Source organism: Monodelphis domestica, chromosome 5 (genome assembly GCF_027887165.1).
Source record: "Monodelphis domestica isolate mMonDom1 chromosome 5, mMonDom1.pri, whole genome shotgun sequence".
Taxonomy (NCBI): Eukaryota; Metazoa; Chordata; class Mammalia; order Didelphimorphia; family Didelphidae; genus Monodelphis; species Monodelphis domestica.
In genome coordinates, this window is record NC_077231.1 from 149,261,366 (window position 1) to 149,281,395 (window position 20,030).

The 20,030-nt window shown below is 37.4% G+C and overlaps 1 protein-coding gene across 2 annotated transcripts in view; it reads left to right on the plus strand.

Moving 5' to 3' along the window:
- Nucleotides 1-558: 558 nt before the first annotated feature.
- The window catches only part of MCM10 (minichromosome maintenance 10 replication initiation factor), a 56,000-nt gene continuing 36,528 nt past the window's right edge, over nucleotides 559-20,030 (plus strand). The window contains exons 1-7 of one of the 2 annotated variants that reach the window (XM_007503969.3): nucleotides 559-714; nucleotides 5,568-5,638; nucleotides 7,021-7,371; nucleotides 9,257-9,361; nucleotides 9,513-9,650; nucleotides 13,364-13,541; nucleotides 15,947-16,112. In XM_007503969.3, the coding sequence (XP_007504031.2) occupies nucleotides 5,632-5,638; nucleotides 7,021-7,371; nucleotides 9,257-9,361; nucleotides 9,513-9,650; nucleotides 13,364-13,541; nucleotides 15,947-16,112 (945 nt within the window). In that variant the 5' untranslated portion in view covers nucleotides 559-714; nucleotides 5,568-5,631. Of the gene's footprint in view, nucleotides 715-739; nucleotides 802-5,567; nucleotides 5,639-7,020; nucleotides 7,372-9,256; nucleotides 9,362-9,512; nucleotides 9,651-13,363; nucleotides 13,542-15,946; nucleotides 16,113-20,030 lie in introns of those variants that run through there. The other variant, XM_016426036.2, reaches the window with a different exon arrangement.

The window sequence follows — 20,030 nt, forward strand, 5'->3', positions numbered from 1 at the left end:
TAAACCTTTTGGGGGGAGGGGGGACCTCACCCCTTTGGCAAATCTAGTGACGCCCTGGATCCCTTCTAGCAGTGGCGTTTTTAAAAGTACAAAATAAATAGGATTGCAAACGCAAATATACTGAGTTATTTAAATGTTTAAAAAAGGGGGGGATCTTGGGCCCCAATTCAAGTACTGCTGACCTAGCTCTGGTATCCCTAGGTGCCCTGCCCTCTAGACCCCACTACTCACATTTCTAGCTTTAAAAAGCAGCTGCCAGCCTAAGGACAAACCCGCGGTCCCAAACCCGAGAAGGGGAAACGGGAGGCGAACAGCTAGCAAAGAATAGCGCAGCTATTAAGTTGGTGAGGGAGGTGTGAGCGAGGTGAGCTCAGGTTTCCCTCCCGCCACGAAGAAGAAACGAATACGAGACATCGAAAAGACAGTCAAGGAAATGCAACCCTTAGCTCACCAGAGCAGAAGGCGAGGATACAACGGAAGTCCTGCCCTTCTCAAGGAAACTGTCCTATCGCAGCTCCCCACACGAGGCGAGGAGGCGGAGACCTGCTGCTCCTTCCTCAGGCACATCGCCTCAGCCAATCAACTCGGGCCGCAGAGCGACAGAAAGCCCGCCAACGCCCTGTCGTCCGAAGCCGGGTGGAATCTAATTAAAAATTTGGCGGGGAATGCCGGCTGCTCCCAGATTAGGAATTTAGCTGCGCGGAGCTTCCGTAGGTGAGTTGGGCATGGAGGCTGAGAGGGGAAGGGGCTCCAGGGCAGAGTTGGAGGGACTCCCGCGCCGGAGGGATCGCCTGGTTTACGGTATTGAGAGGGACGTCCGTTCCTGGGGGGTAGCGAGCTGGCACCCTAGGTTGGAGAAATGGGAAGAGGAGTGCCCTCGTTAACGCCTCCAGGGGGTCATTGTTCGGCCGGAGGAGCAATGCTGGATTTAAAGCTGTTTAGTCCAAACCCTTCTGTTTTACAGATGAAAAAACTGAGTCTCAGGGAGAACAAGTGAATGGTTTTAAGTCACAAAGGAAATCCGTGGCAGAGATAGTATTTGAATCCACTCCTACTTCTGTACGTTCTGAGACTGGGATAGAGATCTGTTACTATGTCTAAATTTATGAAGATTAAGGATCAGTTTATGAGGCTAACTTCATGCTGAATGCCTGAACTGGAATCTCAGCCAGTATGTGAACCACCATATGTTTCAGGACGCTTAGTGAATAAAATGAGATCACATTCTTGCACAGAAAGTTTGGTTAGCTACTTTAAAAAAAAACAAAAAAACTTCACTTTCCAGGCTTCTCCAAGTTGGACACAATCTGACTTTAAAATACAAAATGGGAGCAACTGATTGAAAATTGCAGATGTTGAGTAACACCGATTTGGGGGGCTAAGGGCAGATAAACTAAACTAAAATATTAGACTTCATAAAATAAACAAAAATAACTACTTGTGTGAAGTTGGAAGTCAAAGTCTTAAAGGGAAGTACCTTTTTAGTGGGGTTTTTTGTGCTAGTTCTAACTTTTCCCAAGTTCCCTTTCCTCACTTTTCTGAACTTTTTATCTGGCTTTCAACCTCATTATTCAGCTGAAACTCGGTATTCTTCCAGTTTATTAATCATCCTTTTTCTTTTTTTTGCCAAATCAGATATCCTTTTCTTAATCCTCATAACCTCTCTGCACTTAAGAAACCTCCTTGATACTTTCTCTAGATTTTCATGACAACTACTCTCCTGGTCTTCCTCCAATCTATCTAACTACTTCTTAGTCTCTTGCAGGAGCTCTTGTCACTTCCATTAATTATGGATGTTCCACCAGGCTTTCTCCTTGATACTCTCTTTTGTCCTCTTTACTGTTTCGTTTGGTGATCTCACTAGCTCCCATGGATTCAATTATCATTTCTATGCTGATCATTCTCAGATGTACAAGCCCTAACCTCTCTTCTGACCTCCAATCTTATATTTTTCCAAATGTCAATTACACCAAAATGCACATTGACAGTGCATACCCTATAAATGGAATCTGTTTCTATATAGTGACTAAAATCTGCCAATGGCTTTGTAGAGGACAGTAACCTATAACGGCCAATATATTTACATACAGATCAGAAGCAAAATTGGAGCCATTAAGGAATCCTGAGTTATTTAACATTTACAAAAAGTCTCTGCTTGAATTTTAATATCAAGTTAACCATTCTGCTGAGTTCCATAAAGAGCTAGGTGGCACAGTAAATGGACTACTAGGCCTGGGGTCCCTAAGACCTGAATTCAAATTTAGACATTTAATAACTATGTGACCCTAAGCAAATCATTTAACTTTGTTTGCCTCAGTTTTCTCAGCTGTAAAATGAGCTGGAGAAGGAAATGGCAAACCACTTCACCACCTGCCAAGAAAAGCCCAAATGGGGTTATGAAGAGTCAGAGTCGAATAAAATGACTCAACAACAATGATTTAAAGACTAGTAAGGATTTGCATTTTTAACAATTGGTATCTTTCAATGGCCTTAAACAGAATGAAATTCAGTTGAACCAACATTTTGTGATTAATTTACTATGTGTGGTGATGGCCTAGTCTAGAGTACAAAGCCCTCAAAGAGTAGTAGTGGAGGAGGGGAGATGTACAACATTTACACAAATCAGCATAATACTTGGAGTAGTGGCAAAAGAAGTTCAGACCAAATACACTAAAAAAATTGAGGAAGAGAGTATATTCAACTGCATTAAAACTGATCCTCAAAAAAAAAAAAGAATTCTAAGAGGGAAACTGAGAAGGGAATGATTTCTAGCCAGTCAGTCAGTAAACATTTATTAAGTATCTACATGCCAGGCTCTGAAGACAAAAAACAGCCCCTACTCTCAAGGAATTCATGCCATAAAAGCAACTGTATACAAACAAGCTAAACACTGGGCAGATTAGAAGAAAATCAACAGAGGGAACTCATTCATGTTTTGTTTTATTTTGAAGTGTGTAGAAAATAATTTTAACGTTACTAAACTAGCACTCAGGGTGCCTTCCCAATATAAATACATAATCTCCACCCGGAATCCTGCCAAGGAAAAGTATTCCTTGTCACTCAACAACCTGTTTCTACAGTAACTTAGTTTTGTGTTCTTTTATTCAGCTTCTCTATGTTTTTTTACCTTGATTTCTCAGCACCACTTGCCCATTCATCTGTCCTTTTTGGCTTGGTCTGCTCAGTTCAGTGACCCATACTGATGAAACTCAGCTCACATTTTGTTTCTGTTCCTGCCTCTTCACTTGGATTGGACATTTTGACTGCCTCCAGAGCTCCTTGCTCACTCTGCTTAGCCTCTTGGTTTTATTATCTTTTTTGAAGACTTTAGATTGTAAGAATAGTGGGAAAGGGAGGGGAGGGGGAATTCTGGAATTCTGGAGAATTTTAAATTTTATTCTGAGGGTAATAGGGCCACTAGAGTTAAATATAGAGTATGGACAACATGGCCAGACTTATGCTTTAGGAAGATCAGTTTGTTGGTTAAATGTCGGATGTACTGGATGGAAGAAAGACTTGGGACAGGAAGACCAACCTATAAATTATTTCAGTAATCCTGGTATGAAGTGATAAGGGCCGTTCAGAGGTGGTAGCCACATCAGAGAAGGGGATTTATACAAGAGATGCTGTGAAGGTAGAATCAGTAGGATTTGTCAACAGATTGATCAAGTGTGGGTAGGGAGATAAAACTGAGAGTTCTTGGATGACTAGTAGCTTGTAAGCCTAGGGATAGGGAGGAAGGTGATACTCAACAATAATAGGGAAGGTAAGAAGACAAGAGAGAGCCTGGCAATGGGGGAAGAAACGAATTCCATTTTGAACTAAACTGTTTTAAGATATCTACAGGACATCCAGTTTGGGATCTCTAATGGGTACTGCAGAGATAGTAGACTAGAGAAAAGGAGAAAAGGTAAGGCTGGAAAATAGACCTGAGGATAATCAGTATAGAGATGATAATTGAATCCCTGGGAGCTAGTGAGACCATCAAATAAAACAGTATAGACAAGAAAGGGGTTCAGGATAGAGCCTTGTGGGACACCCACAGTTAATAGAAGTGCCATGAAAGAAAATCCAACAAAAGACTTATTAGTTTTAGAGAATTAGTCAGATGGGTAGGAGGAAAACCAGAAGAGAGTAGTGTCACAAAACCTAGAGAGGAGAGAATATCAAGGAGAAGAGAATGATCTTTTTTTTTTTTAATTTTATAGTATTTTATTTGATCATTTCCATGCATTTTTCATTAATGACAAAGATCATTTTCTTTTCCTCCCTCCCACCCCCCCACCCCCCCCCCCCCTGTGGCCATCGCATGATTCCACTGGTATCATATGTGTTCTTGACTCGAACCCATTGCCATGTTGTTAGTATTTGCATCAGAGTGTTCGCTCAGAGTCTTTCCTCTGTCATGTCCCCTCAGCCATTGTAGTCAGGCAGTTTCTTTTCCTTGGTGTTTCTACTCCCTCAGTTTGTCCTCTGCTTATGGATAGTGTTTTTTTCTCCTTGATCCCTGCAGATTGTGCAGGGGCATTACAGAGAATGATCTTTAGTGTCAAAGGTTGCTGAGGTATAGAAGGATATGGACTGAGAAAAAGCCATATAATTTGGCAATGGAGAATTCATTAGTAACATGGGAAGAGAAGGTTTCAGTTGAATGATGAGATCGAAAGCCAGACTATAGAATTAAGAGAGGGAGAGGAAAGGAAGCAGTGGCACTAAGTCTGGACAACCTTCTCAAGTCCAGCTACCCTCAGAAGGTCAGGGAGATGTGGGAAGGTTGTTACCAGAGTTAGATTCGAACCTCCTGATAGAGGTAGCTTATTTCTGTGGGGATAAAAACTACTATGACTGACACATAAGTACATTGAAGGGGAATGATGTGAAACCTGAGCTAACTCCCTGTCACTTAGACAACTTGATTGATGACTGAACATGTGTAAACCTACCAAGTCCTTTATATCTATTTGGCTCCAGATTTCTGACCATAGTTATACCATCTTATCTTTTGTTCCCTATTTCTCCCCTTTATCCCTACCTTAGGTTACCCCTTTTGTTCTGAATTTGTTCATCTTTGGCCACTGTGCCATTGAATCTGGATAGGGCTTATCCTTTGATTCCACAGTGGATCTAGTCACTTTCCTTGTGACTTCCCAGGCCTAAACTCCATTACCCAGCTACCCACTTAACTCTTTAAGTAGTCTTCCCCAATTAGAATGTTATCTCCCTGAGGGAAAAGACGATTATCTGTTATTGCTTTTCTTGTGTTCTGAAGAAGCCTCTAAGATTCCTTATAGTCAAATATTCCATTTGTTTAGTTTTAAATGAAAGAATATAATATAGAAATAAATAGAAGTTTGCAAAACAGTCACTAGGCTTTTAGGAGTTTACTTGTAATTCAAAAGCCTAGAATTTTTGGTGGAACTTGGTGTTGAGGAAGGGGAGAAATATACTGAGGCTGAGAGTGGTTTGGTGATTCTGTGCTCAGCCAGATAATGCTAAAAGTTTACAAGTCAGAGAATAACAATTCTTGCTACCATCCAAACTATCTAATACTTATGTTTTTGTTACAGCATTTTCTCTCAGGATCATATTTGGTTTCTCCTTTGAAGTTCCCATATCAGCTGTGCTCTTGACATGGATGGTAAGTCTAAGTAATGTTTCTTTGTTTTACCCTTTTCCTGGAACAATTACTCCTTAGTTTGCAAGATCTTTTCAGTTTCTTTTGCTAATTACTAGATACTGAAACATCACCTTGTCAATAAAGATATAACTTTAATAGTTTGAACATCACCTTTTACATTTCAGATGTATTTTCTCCATCTAGCTATTTAGGTTGTCTGGATATTGGATTGATTCTCATACTGACATATCTCCAAATTCTTTTTCTTTACTTACTATTTTGCAGGGGTAGTTTTGAAGTAATAAAACAAGGGCAAATAAGTTTAAACAAATGTACTTAGAAGAAATTAACCTGAGTTAAATTAATAATGAAGTGATTAATTAGAAAAAGTAAGTATCAGGAAAGATTCCAACAAAATTTTTCAGCAATTAGGATTAATCTTAGTGTGAATTCAGCAAAACTGGCACTCACAACTCCTCCATGTCTTTAACAGTAAGCATTTCTTTTTTTTTTTAAACCCTTACCTTCTGTCTTGGAGACAATACTATGTATTGTCTCCAAGGCAGAAGAGTGGTAAGGGCTAGGCAATGGGGGTCAAGTGACTTGCCCAGGGTCACACAGCTAGGAAGTGGCTGAACAGTAAGCATTTCTTAAAACACCTACAATGTACTAGGAGCTGGGGATATAAATACAAATTGGAGGCAGCTTTTGCCCCTGAGGCTACAGGTAGCCAGTCAGTGGCTAGAGTGCCCCTGGAATATAGAAAATCTGAGTTCAAATCCGTTGTTAAGCACTTACTAGATGTGTGACTGTTCAAATTCTTTCACTTCTGTTTGCCTCCACTTCTTCCACTCTAAAATGAGGATAATATATAGCACCTTCCTCCCAGAGTTGTTTGAAGGATCAAATAAGGTAATGGTTGAAAATATACTTAGCACAGTGCTTGGCACACAGGTTCTAAATAAATGCTTTAGACCCTTTCTACAAGGAGTTTACATTCTATAAATAAAGAACCTCCTAATTAGATTTTTATATGTTTAATACATTATATTTTTTCCCATTGTTTAGTTTTTATTAACAACCTTTTACAGGTTTCTAGTTATATTGATATCAGTTACAGGCTAATATCCTCTTAGGTTGTAGCTATAGAAAGTAGTAAAAGGGGAACAAGTAATAATAAGCATCAATATAGCACCACCCACTTTACAAGCATTAGCTCATGTTATCTTTACAACATCCTTGAGAGGTAGGTGCCAAGGGAGAGATAATGCCCAAAGATGTAAATTGTAAAGGCCATCATTTCAAAAGATATTTTCAAGACTGACTTCAATACTTTATTTTGCCAATCTCTTATGAAAATTCAGTTTCCTCAGACTTGCCCTTGATTTGCTTCCCTTTTCCAGAGGAAGAATATGACCTGACTCTACTTACTGAACTGCTTGAAGAAAATGAATCAGCTTTAGAATGTGATTCAGGACAGAGTGGCTTCTTGACAGAAGAAGCCAGAGAGCCTGATGAATTCGATGATCTCTTTGATGCCGATAGTGACGGTTCATCTTACAAAGAGGAGACTGATGAGCTTTTGGAGGAGGAATCTAGAGACCAAAAAGAAAATGTGGCTACTCTCTTTGGAGATGTCAATGACTTGACAGATGAGGAGAACGAAGAAGCCCAGGACACAGTGCAGTCATTAAGATTGAGTCCTGTACCTCCCCTGGCTTCCAGTCAAGAGAAGATTAACCAAGACTTGCAAGGTACATAGAACTAATGGTTAACATTCACTATTTAGATAAAGAACATTAAGTTTGGTACTTTTCATTAAACCAACCTCTTATTACATGGTTATAGCTGAGTTTAAAGATCAATAATGTGCACTTTTAAAAAATCTAGTATATTGAAGTACACAGAGGCATAATAATATTCATTATCAACAAAAATAACTTAGAATAAATTGGTTGGTTCATAGCACTGTTCATCTTTTAGCATATATATTTTCCCCAATACCCACCACCTTTCTATTTCTGCCCAAAGCATTACTATTTTTCTTTTCACACAGGCTCACAACCTTGGAGTTAATCCTCAACTCTTCATATCAAATAACCCCACATATCCAATAAATTGCTAAGTTTTGTTGATTCTTTTCCTACATCTTTCTCATCTTCCTCTTCTGGCTATCCTTCTTTCTATTCCCATAGTTAACCCCCTAGTTTAAGCTGTAACCATTTCCCAGTTGAACTTATTAATGAAGTAGCCTTGTAATTAGTTTCCTACCTCAAGTCATTTTTCTCTCTGCCAAAATGATTTCTAAAGTATAGATCTGAAGGAGTTTTCACTCTTCAATGCACTTCATGGATTCTCTTTTGCCTGTAGGATCAAAGATAGGCTCCTGTGTTTAGCTTTCAGAATTCTTCATATTTTGGTCCAATCCTGCATTTCCAATTTTGTAATATATTATTCCTCATACCAAGCCCTACAGTCCTGTCACGTCATCCCTCTTACTAGTACTGAAGCATGCTACTCAGCTCCATTGTCCCACTTTTATAGAGGCTGCTCTGCTCCTCCCTATCTAGAATGCCCCAGCCTCAGTCTATCTCCTTGGAATCTCTTGTTTCCTTCAAAATTCAACTCATGCAACACCTTCCACATGAAGCCTCTCCTGTTCCTCCAAAATATTTGTTCCCAGCACTCTCTCCCCTCCAAAAAACTGACCTTGTATTTGTTTTGAATAGACTTGTTTTATCTCCTCAATTATAACATATGAGTCTTAATGTCAGGGACTGTTACTTTTTTTTTCTTCTTTGGATACCTAGTGGTTGGCAGATAATAGAATAAATACCTGAGAAATGCTTGTTATTTCAGTTATAGATAATATAGTATGAAACACTGGCCCTAACAAGCAGAGCAGTGACTTTTAAGTCCTTAGCAGCTTTTATGAAATGATCAGTTTTGAGAAAGAACATTAAGTAGTATGTCCATCTAATTTTGGAATGTTCTCTAATCATACAATTGAACTTAGATCATCACACTAGTTTTCTATTTCTACTATTATAGGACTTGACATTTGCTATATTATATATATGGCACCAAGTTTTGGGGATATATATACATATATATATGTATATATATATATCAGTATTTAAATTCTTTTATACTTGGGGAAAAAAAGACCTGTACAGATACTTGTCTATAATTTTTTAGTACAAATTTCCATCTATCTAGCCCAAGTGTGAACTGGGTTTTTGGGGGGAAGAGGGACAGTTGGCAGAAAAAATTTAGCCCACTACAATAGATTTGTCAAGCACAGGGTCACTAGAGCCAGATAAAAATCGAATTGGGAAATATTTAACAAAATAAAAATACAATAGACTATAGATGCTGTTAACATGTCATTTTAAAAACAAGTATAAGCGGCCCAAGGGGATCCTTCTGTATGGTTTAGTGACTTCCATTTGAGTTTGATACCACTCCCCTATAGGGCTACTTTGAATGGCCAATATTTGCCATAGATTCTAGGTTATCTGATTCTGTTTGAAGTTCTCGAATTTATTAGAATTACTCAATGGCATTCTCAGTATTCTTTCATCATGTTTTACCTTGAACTTTGGCCTAATTCTGAAACAAGTATTTTTTCTTTCCTAGATGAATTAAAGAGATTGCAAGAGCAGATGAAGACTTTACAAGAACGGCTTAAAAAGACTGCAATTGGGAAATCTGTAAACCCAGAGCCTTCACAGAAATTATCTGGTAATAAGGCCAATTATATTCTACCTCTGAAGATAATCCATATTTTCATTATAAAGAAATTAATGCCACACCTTTAGGCAAACAAGTGGCAGAATAGCCTTTGATGTCTTTTCTAAAAATTTATTAATTTCATCTACTTTTGATCAACTAGGTAGGCTTTCACGTCTCCCTCTTAAGGAGAGGAAAATTCAGAAGATTCAGGAGTCATCTTTTTTTTCTGCCCAACTGGATATCCCTGCTTTGCCAAAACCCAAGCAAGTAGCCCAGAAGCCAAAAGTTTTACTGCCAGGTATAGTGCTCCAGCCCACATTGATTTCTTTCTCCCCTGACCTCTGATTGCTTAATTGTTTCTAAAGTAATAATATTACTTACAATATCCTTTTATCATTCTCTCATTATTATAAAAGTAAATAGGTTTCTTGTGTTTTCAGTGATATAGTAGTGTCTCTGAAGAGAGGGACCATGTGTTATATTAATTTGTATCTTTCCCAGCATCTAGAAAAGCTTTAGGCATGAAGAAGTAGGTATTAAGTTAAATAATGATCTAGAAGCTGACTCTTCTGAACAATCTATCAATTAAGGTTGGTCTTTAGTAAATTTTTTGTGAATATTTAAGCTGAGCTTATATAACATGAATGATTAAAGTAGTCAAGAGTCTTAAATGAAGTCAAGATAGTCCAAGTTCATCTTCTAGCAGCTGCAAGTGGAAGGAGAACTAGACCTAATGTTCAAGTTCTGACTTCTGTATTTATCAGCTCAAAACACCCTACCTTCTCTCTGAGCCTCAGTGGGGTACAGTGGAAAGAGTACTCTACTTAAAGAGATGTTACTGGGTTTGAATCCTGCCTGCCAAACTTACTTGCAGTATGACCATGACCAAGTTACTTAGCATTGCTTGGCATAAGTTTCCTCATCTGTAAAAAAGACGATCATAATAATTGTGCCATCTACCTCAGAATTATTGTGACATGGCACTCTTAAACCTTAAAAGCCTATCTAAATGTGAATTATTATTGTTATAAAATTGCTCTTTACAGAAGAACACAGATTATCATACTGCTCAAAACACATGAAGGAATACAGTACCAAATAAATTTTCTACTTAATTCAAGCAACATTCAATACAATACAGCTAGATACCATAAGCAGATATTTTGACCAGCCCTTTTAATAGGATTTGACCTGTATGTCCTAGTGAATCTCCTTTAGTTCTTTTTTTTTTTAAACCCTTACCTTCCCTCTTAGAATCCATACTGTGTATTGGTTCCAAGGGAGAAGAGTAATAAGGGCTAGGCAAAAGGGGTATAAAGTAGCTTCCTGGGTCATATAGTTAGGAAGTATCTGAATCTAGATTTGAACCCAGGACTTCTGTCTCTAGCTGCTCCCTTCATTAATTATTTCTAAAGAAAGGTTGCATCTCCTTCATTGTCTTTTAATGCTTTGCCCTTGATGGCACCTTAGTAAATGTAATCTCACTAAGGTTCTAGACATGGGACTGGGAATGATCTTTTAGATCTTTCCCTTTTCAAGAACTGATGATCACAATAGATGCAGAAAAAGCCTTTGACTAAATACAACACTCATTCCTATTGAAATCACTAGAAAGCATAGGAATAGAAGGACCTTTCCTACAAATAATAAACAGTATATATCTAAAACCATCAGCTAATATCATCTGAAATGGGGATAAACTAGATGCATTCCCAATAAGATCAGGAATGAAACAAGGATGCCCATTATCACCTCTATTATTTAACATTGTACTAGAAACACTAGCAGTAACAATTAGAGAAGAAAAAGAAATTGAAGGTATTAAAATAGGCAATGAGGAGACCAAGTTATCACTCTTTGCAGATGATATGATGGTCTACTTAAAGAATCCTAGAGAATCAACCAAAAAGCTAGTAGAAATAATCAATAACTTCAGCAAAGTTGCAGGATACAAAATAAACCCACATAAGTCATCAGCATTCTATATATTTTCAACACATTTCAGCAGCAAGAATTAGAAAGAGAAATTCCATTTAAAATCACCCTAGACAATATAAAATGCTTGGGAATCTATCTGCTGAGACAAACACAGGAACTATATGAACACAACTACAAAACCCTCTCCACACAATTAAAACTAGATCTAAACAATTGGAAAAACATTGATTGCTCATGGTTAGGACAATCTAACATAATAAAAATGACAATCCTACCCAAATTAATTTACTTATTTAGTGCCATACCCATTGAACTACCAAAAAAACTTTTTTACTGAATTAGAAAAAAAATAACAAAATTCATCTGGAATAACAAAAGATCAAGGATATCCAGGGAAATCATGAAAAAAAAAATGCAAAGGAAGGAGGACTTGCAGTCCCAGATCTCAAACTATACTCTAAAGCAGTGGTCATCAAAACAATAAAGTACTGGCTGAGTCAGAAAGGAGAAGCAGGGGAATAGACTTGGGCTAAATGACCTCAGCAAGACAGTCTATGATAAGCCCAAAGACCCCAGCTTTTGAGACCAAAATCCACTCTGATAAAAACTGCTGGGAAAATTGGAAGACAGTATGGGAGAGATTAGGTTTGGATCAGCATCTCACACCTTACGCCAAGATAAACTCAGAATGGGTGAATGACCTGAATATAAAGAAGGAAACCATAAGCAAATTAGGTGAACATAGAATAGTATACATGTCAGACCTGTGGGAAAGGAAAGACTTTAAAACCAAGCAAGAGTTAGAAAAAAAATCACAAAATGTAAAATCAATAATTTTGATTATATTAAATTAAAAAGGTTTCGTACCAACAAAACCAATGAAACCCAAATTAGAAGAGAAGCAACAAATTGGGAAAAAATCTTCACAACAAAAACCTGACAAAGGTCTAATTACTCAAATTTATAAAGAACTAAATCAATTGTACAAAAAATCAATCCATTCTCTAATTGATAAATAGACAAGGGACATGAATAGACAATTTTCAGATAAAGAAGTCAAAACTATTAATAAGCACATGAAAAATTGTTTTAAATCTCTTATAATTAGAGAGATGCAAATCAAAACAACTCTGAGGTAACACCTCACACCTAGCAGATTGGCTAACATGACAGCAAAGTAATGAATGCTAGAGGGGATGTAACAAAGTCGGGACATTAATTCATTGCTGGTGGAGTTGTGAATTGATCCAACCATTCTGGAGGGCAATTTGGAACTATGCCCAAAGGGCGCTAAAAGACTGTCTGCCCTTTGACCCAGCCATAGCACTGCTGGGCTTGTACCCCAAAGAGATAATAAGGAAAAAGACTTCTACAAGAATATTCATAGCTGCGCTCTTTGTGGTGGCCAAAAATTGGAAAATGAGGGGATGCCCTTCAATTGGGGAATGGCTGAACAAATTGTGGTATATGTTGGTGATGGAATACAATTGTTCTAAAAGGAATAATAAAGTGGAGGAATTCCATGGGAACTGGAACAACCTCCAGGAAGTGATGCAGAGCGAGAGGAGCAGAACCAGGAAAACATTGTACACAGAGACTGATACACTGTGGTACAATCGAATGTAATGGACTTCTCCATTAGTGGCAAGGCAGTGATCCTGAACAACTCGGAGGGATCTATGAGAAAGAACACTATGCACATTCAGAGGAAAAACTGTGGGAGTAGATAAATACTGAAGAGAAACAACTGCTTGATTACATGAGTTGAAGGGATATGGTTGGGGACATAGACTCTAAATGATCATCCTTGTGCAAACATCAAATAGATTCTGATCAAGGACACATGCAAAACCCAGTGGAATTGTGCGTCGATTACAGGATGGGGTGGGGAGAGGGGAGGGAGGGAAAGAATATGATTCTTGTAACCAAGGAATAATGTTCTAAATTGACTAAATAAAATTTTCAAAAAAAAAAAAAAGAATTGATCAGTTAGTTAACAAAAATGGATCTTTTCTATTTTTGAATAGAATTTATGTGTGATTTTAGAATTTTTTTTATTTGTTAATTGTTTAGAGCACAAGAGCCCTCCTCCAACTTCAAGATCATTACCAAATTCATATTCCCAGCCACTCAGATCTACTGGAAACAAGCCCAGTGAAGGGACTGGAACCCCTAACGTAAGGACATCTGGAACTTTTTGTGGAACTGTTCAGACTGTTTCAGTGGAAAAATTCACTGGACTCAGGTTACGGTCAGTATTTCTGCAACAGCTCCTCTTGTTCTCAGTAAATAGTAATACCACTAGGTGTCTCTTCCTGCTTTATTGGATAATAGCCCTTAATTTAAAATAGTGAATTTTTTAAAAAACATTTTAAGAAAACCCAAAATTTTTTAAGATGATCAAACTTGAAAATAAATATAACTATAGCTCTAGCTTTAATTTAATTCATTTATTTCTAGAATTATAACAAAAAATGTTTTCTTCTCTTATGGTCAAAAGATTGTCCATAATGCTACCTAAATTATTTTCCTTAAGCATAAATTTAGCCAAATCACTTTCCTACTCATTAACTTCAGTGCCTATTGCCTTTAGAATGAAATAAAAACTCATTTGCCTTTTAAATCCCTTCACAGATTGGTTTTTAATGTTGTATTATGGACACCTTTTCAGAATAATGTTAATTTTGTTGTTAATTCATAATAGAAGGAAATGCTAAATTCCAGCTAAAGATCATTGAAAATAAGGAACTAAGTTTTCCCCTATTTATTCTGAAATCTCTTCATGGACCCTAGGATATGAACTCCTGAAGTTATGCATTATTCCCTTCTCTGCCTTCTCTAGTCAGGCCCAGCTGGCTTCTTGTTCCCATCCTTCACATACAATTTCCCTCCATGTGTCTTTTCACTAGCTATTCATTCTCCTTAATTTATGTCCCTCTACTTTCTATATGCATCCTTTCCTGGTTGCTCTAGCTGTTAATGGCCTTCCTGCTAAAACTACCTCTATATTCTCTATATATTTGTACACACATGGGTTTTCCCCCAGGAGTGTGGAAGCTCCTTGAGAGTGCCTCATACTAGTAGGTGCTTGATAAATGCTTATCACTTAATTGATAGGTAGGTAATAGTAGTAGTGATTAGAGCTGTATAAATAAATTGGTGAGTAAGCTAATAGAAAATTCGTAACACTGTCTTACTATAGTTTCTTTGGTTTTGTTTTTTTAAAACCCAACAGGTGTGTTTCAAAGACTTCATATCAAATTCTCATGTTACTTTGAAACAGTATTATTTCCGCATTCTACAATGTTGGATTTTTTTTTTCTTGTCCATATTCTGGTCATCACTCGATCAACAAGCCTTTATTTAGCCCCTAGTTAATGTGAAGGCACTGTGTTATACCCTTGGGATATAAAGAAAAAGAATGGAACAATCTCAACTCTTATGGACATGGTGTCATGGCCAAAGATGGAATGGAAGTTGATTATTCTAAGACAGTTTTCTGCCTTGCTAATTAAAGTACCATTGGCAATTCTCTTTTGAAGGCTATTTGAGGTCTTATTTTTATAAACTAGTAAAAATAATTAATTAAGTCTATCAGGAAAATTTAGATTTATGCTATTTATTCAACTTATTGAAATTTAAATACAATACTCACTGACAGGTACTGATAACAAGAGCAGAAGGGGTTGTTTCAAACTAATAAGTGAGTAGGCTTGATATATAATAAGATAATTAGCAGTTGTGTTTCTTTGCTTCCTATATCATCCCCCAGTTCTATAGTGTCATTCACATAAAATAATTTTATTTGTTTTTGTTTTAATTTATACCTTTTTTCTATCACTTTTATTTCCAAATATTTCCCTTTCCATCTTCCCTCTCCAATGAGCAATGCTTCATAAGCAAAGAATCTTTGAGAGAAAGAGAATAATTCTTCAAAAACTAAACAACCAATCCAATAACCCAATTTTACAATGTAACTCAACAGTTGCCATCTAGCTCTTCCCCCCCTAAACAATGAATCTTTTCCTCCAAGTATAAACAATGTTTGGTTTTTCCTCTCTTTAACAACTCTGGTGCCAAAGTTCTTAACCTGGGGTCCATGAATATATTTTCTTAATATTTTGATAACATTCAATATAATTTATTTCTTGTAATCCCATGTGTTTTATACATTTAAAAACCTTGTTTCCAGACTACCAAGGAGGTTCATGACCCACCCCCAAGAAAACTAAGAGCCCCTTCTGCTCCTTCCCCAAAGTATATGCCTCAAGGATATGTGATTTCATCCATCTGAATACTACTTCTCTGACAACAGGTCCAACCCCCAATTGCTTTAGTGGATGGGCTTTAGGAGTTGCTGTGCTTAGAAAAAGCTTCTCTTGGAGGTCCACCTACTGCTTAGGTTTTCAGAAATCTGATAGATTAAACCTTTGATGACACAACTCATTACCTGACTTGTTTTTGAAGCTTTCCCAACTTTGATGGGCCTGCCTAAGCTTGCTTTTCAGACATAACTTTGGGAACCCCAGGCCACTTCTAGATCAACCTTTGGGGAATATTTGTTTTCACAAAAGACCATTTGGGATAATGCTATGTATTTGGATTGTACTTAATAAGGGTCAAATGAAAAGATTGTTTGCTATAATTTGCACATAGGCGGCCCCGAGTGTCCTCTACGGAAATGGACAGAAAAATGGCTGGCCGGAAACTCATCAGACTGTCTCAGCTCAAGAGCAAGTTGGCAAGTGAGAAACTGGAAGAAATAGATTGGGTAACATTTGGAGTCATAATGAAGAAAGTCACACCTCAGAGTTCAAACAGTGTAAGTTGTTTTCTTTTAGTTTTAGTCCCCTTGCCAGGAACTGATGCTGAGCTAACTCTGAGCCCAGTTGAGATTCTGAGAGCTGATGGCCTTGGCTTTAACACTCCTTCTCACATCTCATTTTTAAGTAAGTGTGAGTAAATCTTGCTCAGTGTCACATACTGAGGCTACGTCTGTCAACAAGTATATGAACAGATGGCTATAGGCCAGACCTACAGGATTTTGTTATAACTAATAAGCATTTACTTCCGTTGGATCAGTTCAGACAATATTTTTATAGCACTTAGCATAGTACCTGGCACATGGTAGGAGTTTAATAAATGTTACTTCCTTCTTCTGTTGGTTATTTATATTGTCATAGATGTGAGGAAAGAAGAACTGGGAAAGCCACCTAGTTGTTTGTTTTTTTTTTAACCCATACCTTCCCTCTTAGAATCAATACTGTATACAATGTTCTAAGGCAGAAGAGTGGTAAGGCCTAGGCAATGGAGTTTAAGTGACTTGCCCAGGGTCACCCAGCTTTAGGAAGTATCTATGGCCACATTTGAACCCAGGACCTCCAGTTTCCAGGCCTGGCTCTATCCACTGAGCTACCTAACCACCTCCCATCTAGTTCTTTTTACAATGAGAAAATTGAGGTTCAGAATAGATAGCCTAGAGTCAGGTCGTCCTGACTCATTTACTTTCTAACTCAGTTCCTTCTTAACTGGTGGATAGGAAAAAGCCAGATATGGGGGTGCCATTTGCAATAATTATAACACCATCAGGTTGAATTACAGGTCTTTAATAGCTTTGGAAAAGTGAAATCTATTTTAAGAACTAATAAAAGATTATTCTACCTTAAAAATATTTTGCTACTTGGGAAAAATATATTGTATTCAAGAAGATATCATGAACTTTATCAATCCAAATTGATAGTAGAGAAAGCATTGACCTCAGTGGTAGAGACTTGGACTTTGGTCCCAGCGTTAGTGCTGTGTGGCCATGAGCAAGAGTCTTGTGTCTCTGGACTTCTCTTGCCCACCTTGGCTATAAAAGGAGAGAATACAACCAGCCGATCTCTTAGGTCCCTTATAGTTCTAATATTCTGGACTATTAATATTTGCCCTTTTTGTCAACTGATTTTATTTTGTTTCTATGTAATATTTAGTCTTGTGGAAGCTATATGATTCTATATGGAAGCATTAGTTTTTAAGGCAACAAACTGCTGAGATCTGTCCTAGTCCTAACTCTTTTGGCTCTATACTTTAATGTTTAACTGTAAAATCACACTTTTAACCAGGTCCTTATGGCAATGGAAATAAATGTGAAATATACTATAAACTCTTTTGAGACAATTGTGCAAATTCAAGGAATAATAAGCAGCAGCATTATAAGAGCCACAGTCTGTTGTGACGAGGTCCCTTCTACTGAGTTATTCTGGGCTTGTAGCCAATCAGCAAATGGTTATATTCTAATAGTAGTCTGGTTTTGCAATTCAGGTTCTTTGAGAAAAAATGGCTCTGGAAGTACTTCAGGGACAAAGTAAATACTTTGCATGATCTTTAAAACATTCTAAATTATGACTCTTCAGGTACTTAACAAATGCTTTGAAATTTTATAGCTAAACCCAGCCAGTTTTCATTGAATTGCTTTCAAAACCCAGGGGAATGGTACTTTTATATTCTGATAGTGTAGTAATGAGATATTCATTCTTTTAATATCATTAATCTGTGATAAATATATTTATTGTATAACCCAATCTAATAACTTTTTTCTATTTTGAGGTAAATTAATAAGATGATTCTGCTTTTCATTTTAGTAATGCTTATGTCTTACTAGAGAGACAGGCTAATCTAATAATGAAACTAGAAGCCTGGAATTAGAAACCTGGGGTTCTTTGCCACTGTCTTGCTCTATGTTATTTATCAAACTATTTCACCACCCTACATTATTTTCTACACTTTTTAAATGGGGAGAGTAATATCAAACCCCCATGGGCAGTAAATTCTAGTCAACATGTTGGCAGTGTATTCTGGATATGATAACATTTATTTCCTGATTTTAAAAACTCCAATTGACACATGAGTTCAATATACTCTTGTAGTATTATGTAGATAATATAAACTAAACTAAACTAAAGAACTAAAGAGCAGATGAAAGTAGAAAAGCATTGTACCAAGCCCCATTCCTGTATTCCTCCAAACAGATCTAGAAATTGCACTAGACCAAATCCTGGTAGGAAACCCAAGAAAAAGTCACAGTGACTCATTTTTCCAGCATAGGGAAGCAAAATGAGAGGTGTTTAGATTCTGGGTTTGGGATCTGGCCAGGAGTGGCTACACAAAGCATGCCCAAGAATGGACTACTCATTGAGAGAGAGATTCCAGACCTATACTGACTGGGGCATTCTCAAACCCATTCCAGGGCACTGTGATGGAGAGGGGTGCCAACCAGCAGCTTTATTACCCATGGCCTAGTTCTAGTCACAGATCCAGGATGGACTAAGAAGGGGTAAAGAGAAGTCACAGCCCAAGGAAAAAAAGCCCTACCCAAAAAAGAGGAAGTTCATATGGCTCTGATCCAAGGAGCAGAGCAGGATCTCTATTCCAGCCTCTAGATTGCATGCTCCAGGCAGGAATCTCAGACCACAAGCTTTAAAATGAACTAGCAGAGTTTTGTCACAGCCTAACAAGGATGGAATCTAGCAATATTCTACTCTCACTTATACCCAAACACTGGTGAATTTGAAGAACTGTGGTGGGGAAGAGGCCAGGGACAACATCATGATCAGATTTTGACCTGGACTAGACCACTTTGGAAGCGCTGAAAGTTAACAGTTTGAGCCATCGCTGAGGTCTTGAAAGAACGCAATACTCCTGTAACAATTAAATATAATTTTTATAAAGTTGATTAGAAAGAGTAGACAATCATAGTTTAAAATCTCATCATTACTCTTAAGTTACCTGACCATGTGTGGCCTATTCTCCATTAACTTCTTCCTCTTCCCCCTTACCTGCCTGCTCCCTCCCGGAGTTCATCCAAAAAAGCCCAAAAAGCCCCAGTCAGTCCCTACCCCCTCTCTTTTATTTATGTTTGCTTAAGCTGCATTTGCATTTGAGGAATCTTGAGGACAAATTGACCCTCCAGGAGAGGGAGGGAATGAACTTCCCTGACACACTCCAAACTCCCAAGGAAGTAATACTAGCATTAGCTCATACTTCCTTTCAGAGAAGTGTGCAGAAATCCCACCCTAACATTTAATCTGAAATCAAGAAGTAGGCTAGAAGAATAATCAAACAAGAAAAGAATCTCACCCTAAAAAGCTATTAAGGTGACAGGAATGCTTGAGATAAAATGCAGAAGACAATGATTCCAAAACACATATAAGCAAAGCTTCAAAACAAAACACAGCTTAGAAGTCAAGGAAGAGAATAAGAGTTAAAAATTGGTTTTTATCAACAAAATGAGAGCACTTGAGGAAAAAATTAGAAAAGACACAAGAACTATGGAAGAAAGTATTAAGAAAATCTACTGCTTGGGTGGCACAAGAGAAACACAGCCTTGAACATTAGAATTAGGATGGACCAGAGAGAAGTCAAGAAGACAGCAAGAAACATTAAATCAAAGTCAAACGGTTGGAGGGGAGAAAATAGAAAGCATTATATAGTAAAAACAAATGGTCTATAAAAAAGAATGAAGAGAAAAAATTTATGAATCTTTGTGACCAAAACAAGAATATAAGCAGCATATTTCAAGAAATCTTAGAAAACTGTCCAAATAGCCTAGGCCCAGGGAACAAAGTAAAAATAGAAAGAATTCACCAGTCACGTCCTAAAAGAATCCCAAAATGAAAATTCCCAAGAACATCATAACTAAATTCCAGCACTTTCTGGTAAAAAAAAAAATATATATATATATATATATATATACATACTA